General features: G+C 37.6%; 1 protein-coding gene across 7 annotated transcripts in view; it reads left to right on the top strand.

Annotated features, from left to right (window-relative positions):
* SLC9A9 (solute carrier family 9 member A9) overlaps positions 1-12,317 on the top strand; it is a 661,514-nt gene that overhangs the window by 378,337 nt on the left and 270,860 nt on the right. For all 7 annotated transcript variants that reach the window (XM_087870270.1, XM_045813403.2, XM_087870269.1 and 4 more), the window contains one exon: positions 11,162-11,250. In XM_087870270.1, the coding sequence (XP_087726396.1) occupies positions 11,162-11,250 (89 nt within the window). The remainder of the gene's footprint in view (positions 1-11,161; positions 11,251-12,317) is intronic.

Below are 12,317 nucleotides of genomic sequence, written 5' to 3'. Positions count from 1 at the left end.
AACTTGGGAAAGTCTTTCTTATTTACAATAGACAAAGAAGAAAGATCTCCAAATGAAATTACTATTACTGGACATGTTGAGACTTTGCTTGATCTGAATAAGTTGGCTCATTACTTTTTATCTCCATCATCTCTCAGCTTGGAAAAAAAATTGTCTGAAACTCTTAAGAAGGCTTTAGCTTAGAGCTGCAACGTGTTCCATTTGGCTTGCCAGTGATGCATTGCATGACTTGGTGAAAAATATATTTCTAGATTTCAATAAATAAAACAAATCACTGGGAGGGGACTTGGTTTCAATTGCTTCTTAAAACAAGTCTGGCTAGTTTCAGATTCGAAGGACATGTCATTAGGTGGTATCTCTTTGCTTAAAACTGCTCATGCTTTCATATTGTTAGAACCATGTGACTCCAACTTAATTAGCCAAAAATTCACCAACAAATGAGGTGCATTGAGTGGTTTCCAAGCCAAAAATAAAACCTGGAGGCTCAGAATATTAGACATTCAAACTGTAGTAATAGGCATCCAAAACTCTCAAGGGGATTAGTTAACCAACACACTGAACCAAGGGCAAACATGCAACGTTGCTATCTCAATAAACACAGGTGTAAAGTACATCTCCTCGCATAATAACTCATTAACTCACACCTGCACTTTCTTGAACTGAATAGCTCATCATTTCAATATTCAAACCACCTTGCACATGTAATTTGAGTAGTGGACAAATTTACCCCCACTTTTTTTACTGTAAATGTTTTCAGTCATTGTTTAATGTCTCCTCATGGTGCCAAGAGGCATAGGAGGAAAAAAAGAAAGTTCTTTCTTTCTCAAAAACCCATTTTATTCATAGGCATGTAGAAAATTGTCAGAAGCTAGACAGTACAAATACATAACATACAGGTTAAGGAGAAAGTACAGTCAAAGATAATTCCCAGGTCCCTATATCAGCTTGATCAATGGTTCATTCCACCAAAATGGGGAATATACATGAGTGAATAAATGCAATAGAAAGGAAGACACGAAAATTATTTCATTAGAAAGTCTTCTGGATTCTATGCAAATATGGAAACTACATGGACGGGTATGATGGGCAATTGGATGTGGACGTCTTGGGTGAGGTTGTTCGTTAGACATTTAGTTGACTTTGGTGTAAATGTGTTAGCTGACTCCAAGGAAATGAAAACTGAAAAGAAGGGTAAGCTTGATGAACACCAAGGCTTGAAATGAAATACCATGGATATAAGGAAAAAGTGTTTTTTCTTCTTCTCCAGACCCCAATTTAATATGCATAAGTACCCACTGCTATGTTTTGAACGAGATTTTTGTTTTAAATGGAAATTTATAAACCTTGCAACATAGACAAGAAGTAACTCTTAAATGCATGCCTACACTGCTTTGGAGAAACCAGAAACAAGAACATAGATTTGTGTTGTTTTCTATGTTGATGTTCTTATATTCCACAGACTCATGATTAATCTGCCAACTCTGGTGTTGCCAAATATGGTGAACTAGACAGTAATTGTACTCTTTGGAAACTTGGAATCTTTCATATTCCCTGAAGGAGTTTTCCATTTCTTTAAATCTTTGACTTCTCAGTTTCAGGTTCATGTTCAGCAGTGGTGGTAGGAAACCTGTCAGAAATGTCTCTTTTTACTAGATCAAAAACAAATAAAAAAGTGGCATGGAAAAATAACCCATCAACTTTAAAACCCCACAAAGTACTATCTGCAAGCAAGACACATTTTTTCTCTCTCTCTCACTCTCTTTCTGTGTCCTGATAATATAATCAATATATCCTGTCCAAAATTGCAATATTCTTCAGTCTTAGAAACCCCTCAAGTCTGCATTTAATGTCAAAGAAAATCATGCTCCTTGTGACAGACATTTATTTTTCAGCTTCTGTATCTGAAGGCTTCATCAACTTTTAATGAAAAAAGAACTACTGAATAATGTTATCAGTAACAGAGACAATAGGTGTAGGTGGCAATACTCTTGAAAAAGAAAATTTAAATATTAGAAGAAAATAGACGCTGCCACTAATAAATCCAGATAAACATCTATTTGTATGTGAGGATCAAAAACTAATTTCTCTTGCATTCTCTTTTCAAGGCAGATGAATATTTTTTGAAATAGAGATTCATTCTTTTGACCAACCTGCATTTCCATGCCTGATGGCTGTGGGCATTTTATGGGAGTTGGCAGCAATACAAAGAGGGAGGGCATAGAACCAGTGCTTGAGGAGATCTAGGTCAAGAGGGAGACTCCTGGTAATCTGGCTGAGAGGTGGTCAATATGAAGCTGAGGGGCCCCATGTAATTGTTTAATTCCATATATGCAAACGTTGAAGCAAATGTAAAAACTGAGCCACCCAGATCACAGACATTTAAGATTGAAAAGTGTTTAGAGATCATCTAGAGTAGTGTTTGCCAGAGTTTCTTGACCCTCATTGACAAAAAAATAAAATCAAATAGCTTTACCATGCACCTATATGCACACAAGTGTAATTTTTTGCCCACAAAGGTGCTTACATACTTGAAAATACACAAAAATTCTAATTAAAAACTGTTGTTTTTATATTATCTTCCATCTTTCAGTGGGTTTTCTTGTATACTCCAACTTGATGAATACTAATGCAGACCATTTCTTTAATTCATTGAGAAGAAAACGATGGACCAGGTGATGAATTTAAATTGCACAAGTCATCCAAGTGAATGAACTGTGACCAGATAGATCCCAGGCCTCTTGATGTCCAATGTAGTACATTTTTCCTTGTATAATTTACAGCGACACACTGAACCTTGATCATGTAAGCTTATGTTTATATGTATGAGTATATACACACATATACAATATTTAGTAGTACTCATGCTCTCTGAAAGGGTCCAGAAATGGGAATCAAGAACAGTGTGCATGGCACTCTGTTAACCATAAGGTGTTAATTGTCCTGTGAAAATTGATCTCTGTGGAAAGAATGTACTTGCCAGCAGAATCATTATTTTTCCCAAAGAATTATGGACCTCCTCATGCTGTTTCCTAAATTTCTTTGCTTGCCAATTACTTTGAATTTAACTGTTCCTCTTTGTGGTTTCTCAAACAGCTCTTTTAGCTAGTGTCGTAAAGTATCGGTTCTAGTTCTTGTTTAAAATTTCATAAATGAATCCGTGCAGCCAACACTTCCAGGATCTTGAATACCACTGAAGTCTCACTGTGCAAACAGTGAAAGGCAATCTTGTGTATACACAGGAGTCAGAAAGCATTATTATTATTTTTTTCTAGGCCACTTCTTGATTTCTTTCAGAACTCTATTTTATTTCAGATCTCGGATATTTGTGAGCATGTTCCGCTCTCTGTGGACTCAGATGTATGTACTTGATTACATCCATCATTGCCACAGGACCCCATAAATAGAACTTGAAGCCAAGATCTTAGACATGCAATGTAGCAGTTGCATTTAGTGATTGCTTGTTTTTGCAGCAGAGATGGAAACGGAATGATCAATTTTTACTTTTGTTGGGAAGGAAAATGTAATAATGTTTGCCTGAATAGGACAGACATACTGGGTGTTTCATATTTCTAATTTTTATAAGAGGACTAATAAAACATGCAAGATAAATGCTTTTGTGCTTATATTAATTAGTTTGATAATTAATACAGCATAATAATTGTTTCTTTTATTAAGGTTTTTATTTAGAAAAATTCAATTAATGAATTAATTTGATTTGTATTTATGTCCTAACCTATAATTGATTAAAATCCAAAACATGCAGGTAAACTGCATGTTTCTCACACATACCCTACGGTCTCCTTTCTCTTTCCCTTCACTCATATTGAATCCCCTACTCCTGACCCTGCATCCTCAAACTCTTCTCATCTTTCAAGGCCCAAATACCTCTGCATCTTTTAGGAAAAATTTCCCCCATTTCTCTTGCACCTTCCCCAGCCCAGAAGAAATCACAATCTCTCAGGATTTCTGTTTTCTTGTCACCTACTACGTTATACCTGCTATTAGATGTCTTTGTGTGTCATGTTGTCTCTGTGAGGAAATATAAAGCTGCTTGAGGTATAAGACCAGGTTTATTCATCCTTGTGTCCCCAGTAGCCATAACCTGCTCACTGAATGACCTCCATAAATAAATAGAATATGAGTAAATGATAGCAGATATCCAAGGTAACTTGCAAAAATCTAGTACCTTAACTGTAGTATTACTGAGAATTGTCTAAGTTTGGATTACTAAGAGTAAGGATTTGTTCTTTCCTTGACACAGGAGTTACTATGGAAGAAATGGCAAAAAATAATGATTAAGGGTATAGAATACACAAGACATGTACTAGATGATTTGTACTTCTTCCCCCAGCAACGTATTAAACAGAAAGTATTGTGTCTATCCATGGTATGAGTTTCTCTAAGTTATTCCGTCTTTTCATGTCTTCTTCCTTTCATCTACTTCTAGTAATTATAGTAAAACCTCGTATGTACCTATTAATGTTTAGTTTATGAAGCATGTTAGTATCCATGATATTGCTTTATACTCAGAACAGACTTGTAAGACAGATTGGGTGCTATCCAAATGAGAAAATTGACTCTTAGATGGGTGAAGCCATTGGCCAATGTCACCCCTTTTCTACTTGCAGCCATGACCAGAGAATGGGAGCCTGGAAAGGGTGTAGACCTGACAGACCTCAGGCCCTGAGAGGCACAAACCACACTGTTACTTTACAACTCTTAATTTTACTGACCAAATCTAGTTTTTAAATGTTCTCTTTGACTATCTTGTTTTCATTTTTCTTTTATTAGGTTTTTAATTCTACTTTCTTTGGGTCCATTGTTATGTCTCTTGTCTAGCTTCTTGAGGTAAATAGTCCAATTCTTTTATTTTTTTTCCTAATGGAATGCATGCAAGACTTCCCTCTGAATAATCTGGTTTTATCTCATTGGTTTTGGTAAGAAATGTACTCTACACTTACTGTTATTTATTTCTACATAAGCTAAAATTTCAAATTTGATTTCATCTTCAACTCCAATTTCATCTAGAAGAATAGTTAGAAATCCCTAGTGGATACATTTTTGTAGATATACTTTTTTTGTTACTTTCCAATTTTATAACATTTTGATTGAAGAATGTGATTTATTTGCTTTTTTTGAGGGGGAAAATTATTGAACTGTTTGATAGCAAAATATATTATGAATTTTATTCCATGCAAATAATTTCTTTCACATTCTAATATTGCTGGGATTAAAAATAAATAATTCTAATTTAAAGAAAAAATTTAAATTCCTCAAATGCCCTTGATAGATAATTCTTCCATGAAACTGAAATTACTTCATGGAATTATGACAATTCTGGAAAGTTACAGAAAGAAAAAGAGACTAAAACACAGAAATAAAATTTTAGAACTTTTTTTTATAGTTAGCAAAAGATATTTTGAACCATACAAGGTCAAAGCCAAGCCATAGCTCCGGTAAATTGATACTTAATACCAAAGTGTTGGTCAGAGATTTGCTTCTCAAAGTGTGATGCTAGGACCAGCGGCATGGACATCCCTGGTAGTATAAAATGCAGAATCATGGGCTCCACTCCAAAACTACTGAAGCAGAATCGGCATTTTAACAAGATTTTCAGGTGATTCCAATGTACATTAACATTCCAGAGGCATTAGGTTGAGTTTTGAAATCTCTCTTGCCTAATCCAGATTCTTGGGCCATAGCTGAGCTTTCAGGTGGGGTCAAGAAGCTTCTGATGTAGGGGGAGGGCAGTAGGACGTGCTGTAAATTAAGCACAGCGTGTAAGTGACAAGAACAAGCAAAACAGAGGGGTAAGAAACAGCAAGAGAGAAAAGAAAGAAAGTGGGTTCCTCTGAGGTGAGCTACATCTGTCACTTGGACACCAACATCAGAATTCACCGTATTCAATGTCCTTTGACCAAAAGCTTATGGTGTAAAGATTTAGAAACATCTTCTTTCTACACAGAGGAGACTTCCTGAGTTTATCTTTAAACCTCATAGCTCACTTGAAAATTTAAGTTTTTATGATTAGAAGGTATGGTAGTGATGTGTTTTAAATTTTTATTTTAGAAGAGTTGTCTGTCTAAAAGGATATTTGAAAGTCGGTAAGTTTATCTTGTCTTTACCTTTTGAGAAAGTTGTGCTGCCTCTACTCAAAATGTCTAAAGGTTTCATTTGGAACCAGCATTAGTTCCTCATCCTTAAAAAAAAAAAAAAAGGCTAAATTGAGGTGTTAATCCTAGTGAATTAATAAAATGGTATATAGGAAAATGACGGACCCAGGAAATTGGAGGATATCCCAGCCCTTCTTTCATGAAAAGAATTTTTTCTCACAGCAGCTCTGGCAGATAATCATTCAACTCAAACATTTCAAATAATAGGGAACTTCTCACACTTGAAGGCAGCCCCTCCATTGTATGATAGTGCTCATATTTTGGAAAGATCATATCACTGGGAATCAGAAGACAGATGTCCAAATGTAACCCATGCCTCTTTAATAGTACTTGGCCTAACTTATTCCCTTCCCCCAAGTCTCTTGTTCCAATCTAGTGGCTCAAACTCACACTTTTTTAAAATGCCAATTCTAGGGGCTCCTGGGTGGCTCAGTCGGTTAAGTATCTGCCTTCATCTAGGTCATTATCCCAAAGTCCTGGGATCTAGTCCCACATCAGGCTCCCTTCTCAGTGGGGAGCCTGCTTCTCCCTCTCCTCCCTGCTCTTGCTCTCACTGTCTCTGTCTCTCTAAGAAATAAATAAATAAAATCTTAAATAAATAAATAAATAGCCAATTCTAACCATAAGTAGGTTTGAAAGGAGACTGAGTACAGTTTTCTGGGACTTGGCACAACATCTCAGCTGCCACTGTCTTCCTCCATTGTCCAGTTATAACAGGATACAGGGCAGATCTTATTTCCAGATGACAAACCTTCAGTGGTTTCTGAGAACCATCAACATTTAGAATGAGAAGGGACCCACAAGTGACTACTGGTCAGGATTCACTCAGGAAAAGCAAAACTGGCTGGCTATGCCCAGAGTTTAATGCAGGAAATTGGGTGTACAGGTGGTAGCTGAAAAAGTACAAAGGGGGCACAGAGGCCATCCAGGTGGTAATGGCAGGAAGCAGTTGTAAACTCTGGGATAGGAGGAACAAATGGAAGAGAACTAGAAGTTCCTAAGAGGGACCTGCTAGAGCTGGGACCCAGACCTCTGAGGTCACTGGCTAGCTATTGCTGCTTTCTCTGAGGAGGGCCCATGAGGCTGGAACCAATGTGAAAACTATGGTGAAGAACCATTGCTGAGAAGTCACTGAGAGGAACAGCAGGCAAGCAAAAAGGCAGCAAGGCCTCCCTCTGGGGCTCATTTCAGCAGAGCTCAGCAGACTCTGAAGAAGGAAGATGTGGTCTGTAGAGCCCCAGCCCCAAGATCACAGGGAGAGCACAAGAAAGGGGGTTTGGAGCCCAGATGCTAGTTTGCTGACTCACATCAAGTGGTGCCCCTCCGTCCGCTTGTACACCTGAGAATCTGAGATCCAGAGCATGTAAGAGAGTTGTCTAGGGCCCCACATAACAGTAGTACAACTAGTCCTAGCAGGCATAGGCATGCAAAAATATAGTGACAACTCAAATGCACTTTTTAAAAAGGATTTTATTTATTTATTTGAGAGAGAGTAAGCATGAGAGGGGAGAGGATCAGAGGGAGAAGCAGACTCCCCATGAGCAGGGAGCATGATGTGGGACTGGATCCTGGGACTCCGGGCTCATGACCTGAGCTGAAGGCAGTCACTTAACCAACTGAGCCCCCACGGCACCCTAAAATGCACTTTTGTAAGAGAGAAAACTCTCAACTCTGAATCCACTTACATGGCAGAGAATTTATAGATGTATTTAGAGGAGACATTTTCAAAATATGTTTGGACTTGTAAAAGTCATACTAATTATAGTAATTTGTGTGAGTTAATTAATTACTAAGGTATAGAATTATGATCATGTAAGCTAATATTAAAGGTTAGATCAACTCAGTTGTTCTATTTTAATTACAACACCAAGCCTCTGGTCATATAGGCACACTTTTCATTGTTTGTTTGTGTGACTTATCTGTACACAGAATTCAAAAAAAAAAAAAGTATTAGCTGAAACACTGCCTGTTAGTGTTCTGATGGAGGCAAGAAAATGAAAACCAATGGAGCTACTAGGGAATATATCCTCAAACAAGATACCCAGCCCCTTCAGATTTGTAATCTTCATCATCATATCTCAATTTCCCCTGGACAGCAGAAACAATATTTTTTAGATGGTTTAAGATTACCTTAAAACATTCACAGATGGAGTGATACAGGCAGTAAAACACAGGGAGTTTGTGAAATTTTGAATCTCAGCTCTGCCACTTTCAAGGTGACCTTCAGTAAATTACTTTTGTTTCTTACTAGTTACATGGGAATAGGAATATGCATTAATTTATTCAACAAATACTTGCTGAATGCCTACCATGTGCCTGGCTTTGCTCAAAGGGTTAGGGACCAATGAATCTCTAGCACTCAGTGAGCTTTTCTTTGCCATTCTGGAAGGCAGAAAATAAACACAGGAATTTATAAAATGTTAGATGGCAGTAAATAATATTAAAAAGAACAAAGCAAGATAGGCAAGTAGAGAATGATGGGAGGGATCATTTTTATAGAATGTATACAGAAGACCTGTCTGATAGTGTAACATCTTAAGAGAAGGAGGGAGCCATGTGGATATCTGAAGAAGAGCTTCCCAAATAGTGGGAACCAGAAGACTCAAGGGCCCTGCAGTGGAATGTGCTTAGCAAGGATATATAGAGTACAACAAGGGGTGAATATAGTAGGAGATGAGCTTGGAGACCTGTGGGAAGGGCAGAAGGGGGCTGGACTAGATCCTACAGGGCCTTTTAGTCATGGGGATCTATTACAAAGTTTAGGGAGGAGAACTGACATGATCTCACATGATCTCAATTGTCTTAAAAGAATCACTATGGCTGGGTGAAAGCTAGACTGCAGGAGCCTAACAGGGGAGACAAGGGGACCAATCAGGTATCTGTAATCTAGGCAAAAAACAATGATGGTGGCTTGAAAAAGGGTGTTAGGGGAGGCAGTGTTGAGAAGTGGCTGGGTTCAGGCAAGTTTCAAAGGACAAGCCAACAAAATCACTGATGTACAGAGAGAGGAAAAGTAAAGGATGATCCAGAATTTTGGCCTGATCAGCAAGAAGAATGGAGATACCACTACTGAGAAGACAGTAGGAAGAGCTAGTTAATAGTGCTAAGCCTATTGTGAGATAATAAATCAATGCAATAAATAAGATGATGTAAAAAACAACAACAACAATGGTGCATTCTTGGCTCACTGTAGCTGTTCAGCCAGCCTTAAATCCCCTCCCTATCCCTTATAATACTTCTTTATTACCATTTCTTGTTCTCAGAATACATGTATGCACTACCCACACACACTCCCACCCTTTTTATTCACCACTTCTCTGCAAATCAATATACAATCAAAACGTTTCCACATCAGTAAAAGGGTCAGCTAAACCTCACCCAGAAAAATCTCCAACAGACTACAGAATCAGCAGAGATAGATAAATTATATTTTTAAACAAGGAAAGAAAATATTTGATAACAAAACAACATGCATGTTGCCTCAAAGTGCCTCAAAGTACTTAAAGTGCTTCAGTAACCTAAAAGTTTCCCTGGTATTGGTTGCTTCTAATAGAATTTTTGTGAAGAGTAACATATATTTTTATAAACATCCTTCTCTTAGAATTTCTGAAGAGAGACTGAGAAACTGAAAAGTTACCCAAAAATCTATAGAATGCTTACTGCATAAATATTTCTTGGCAAAATTTCCTAGTCATTTTTATTCTTTTGCCTAAAATTTTGAAGCATATTAAAAGGAAATAAGTAATGTAAATGTCTATGCACTTGTATTAGGTAAATACATCTTAGCAATACTTATCCAAAGGCAATCCAAGTAATAACCAACATAAAAATAGAAGCATACAGTCTAAATAAAAAAAAAAATGCTTGGTTCTTTAAAATTCTTTATTGTGGATTCATTTGCAATGTCAGTATTCAGTTCACATATCTCTATACTCTTAAGAATCATCAGCATTTAATTTATGAGTGTTTTTAGTTGGAAAGATTCTGCTGCTTAAAATTCAATTCGATCCCCTTGGTCTGACTTGAGGAATACTTACATCTTGTGTTTTTCCCAAAGCCCTCCTCTATGCTCAATTTCCCATAATTAATAGAATCTTTAATCCAAAGTGGAATGCCATCCCCACCCCTTCCCTACCCCAGCTCAGGGGTGATAACAGAGAATAACAGCCCAGAGACAAATAACATTTGTCTCATGGTTGCTACTGCTCTATCCCCAGGGAACATCTAGTGTATGTATGCCTTCATGTCGCATTTAAAGCTGAGTATACTGATGGCTTAAGAAATCAATCCTGCAGCCAGCCTAGAAGCAGCTGAGGGCCCACTGTGGGTAGGAAGCATTCAAGAACAGACCAGCTTACCTGTAAGGAGCGTGTGCCTTGGATGTACTCACTAGATTCTTCAGCAGCAGAAAATAGAACACCCAGCTTTGTCAGGGAGGCATGGGGCCAACAAGGACCTTTCTCTCATGCTTGGCAAGTAAAGGCATTGGCAGGGGCAACAAAACCCTTGTAGATTTCTTAAGTTTGTGACTCATGGTTTTTAATACTAAATTATGTATGACAGGAACCTCTTCAGGGTACCCAGTGAAAAGTAAATGTTTGAGTGAATATGCCAACATTTAGGATAAAATGCAAAAAAGCAGTTGGCACTGGCTATGAGAAGCCCGGAGTTTGACTATGTAGTCTTTTGTTCATGTTTTCCCAAGTATAACTTTCTTAACTCATGACCATAGGATCATTTATTCTTAGGAAGAATGTACTTCTTAATACTTGTCTTTAGGTTAATCCTGTAGGACTCGTGTTTAAAACAAGTAGCAAGGTATACCCCAATACAGATCCTTTTAATTATGGAGACCAATAATTATGGTAATTATTAGCAGTTTTAACTCTACTGACACCAAGTCCCTCTTTTTCTAGCTGATGTGGCCCTACCCTTTGGCTTAGATAGGAAAGAAAATTGGTTTTGACTGGTATGTTTTTGAATTTCAGGAATAGTTGCTGTTCTCTTCTGTGGAGTCACACAGGCACATTATACCTACAACAATCTGTCATCGGATTCCAAAATGAGGACTAAACAGGTAAAAGAAAAAATTCACCACAGGCTTTGTCTCTTTTCACAGTGTAATGGTTATGTTGCAATTCTGCCAATGCACTCGGAAAGAATTTCATTAGTGAAGGAAGAAAGTAAGCTTAAGGCTTCATTATAGGTTGGATATTTATAGATTTTTTTTTTCCTCCAGGATAACCATTAACAATTCTCTTGGTAAGCAAAAATATAGTTATAGTAGTCTCTCCCTCCTGAAAAATGTGGGACATAGACTGTCAGTCTGGAAGATGAAAGGCCTACAGTTGGTAATAATTCACAGTCACTTACATCTAAAAGCATTATAAAGCATGTGAGATTGGGTAGTTATAGAGAGAGAAGGAAATGAAGAAGAATAAGGAAGCGATGTTTGGTCTTTAATTGGGTGATTTCGCTTCTAAGTAAATTCAGCTGCCAGTTGTCACACTAGTGGAATGTATCTCCCATATGCCAAAAACACATGTGTTTGGATATTTGTACATGAACCCTCATAGATTCCTTACACAAACGTGCTGCACAGCCCCTCTGTGCCAAGCACTATGCTAGATACTAGGGATAAAGTGACATAGGATATGACCTTGTCTTTAAGAGGTTCATTATCAAATCTGTTGATGAGGATAAGGATGTGGAATGAGCAACTAATTATCCACAGTGTGATATAGACTGTGATAGAAATATCTGTAGAGGATGTTTGGGAAGCATTCATTAGGGCATCCTCTTTAGTTAGGATTAGGAAGGTAAAGAGAGAGTTTCCAGAGACTATGTCCAATCTGAAGCCTGAAATACAAATAGAAGTCAATTAGATAATCATACGGGATCTAGTGAAGGGTGGGAAGGTAGCATGAAGAGCATTTGAAGCCGAAGTTGAGGATGGACAAAAATCTTTGAAGCAATTGATTGAAGCACTATAACTAGTTCTGTGTGGCTAGGAAATGGGATAAGGCTACAGTGAGGAATGAAACCATGGATAGAACCAGAGACCAACTTCTGAAAGGACTTCCATACCTTGCAAAGGAGTGTTTAGACTTTGTACTAAAGGTAATGGGGAGTGCCTTAACCAAC

This window comes from Ursus americanus, chromosome 20 (genome assembly GCF_024610735.1).
Source record: "Ursus americanus isolate L20-20 chromosome 20, mUrsAme1.1.p, whole genome shotgun sequence".
In the NCBI taxonomy this organism is placed as follows: domain Eukaryota; kingdom Metazoa; phylum Chordata; class Mammalia; order Carnivora; family Ursidae; genus Ursus; species Ursus americanus.
This window is presented reverse-complemented; position numbering and strand designations above follow the sequence as displayed.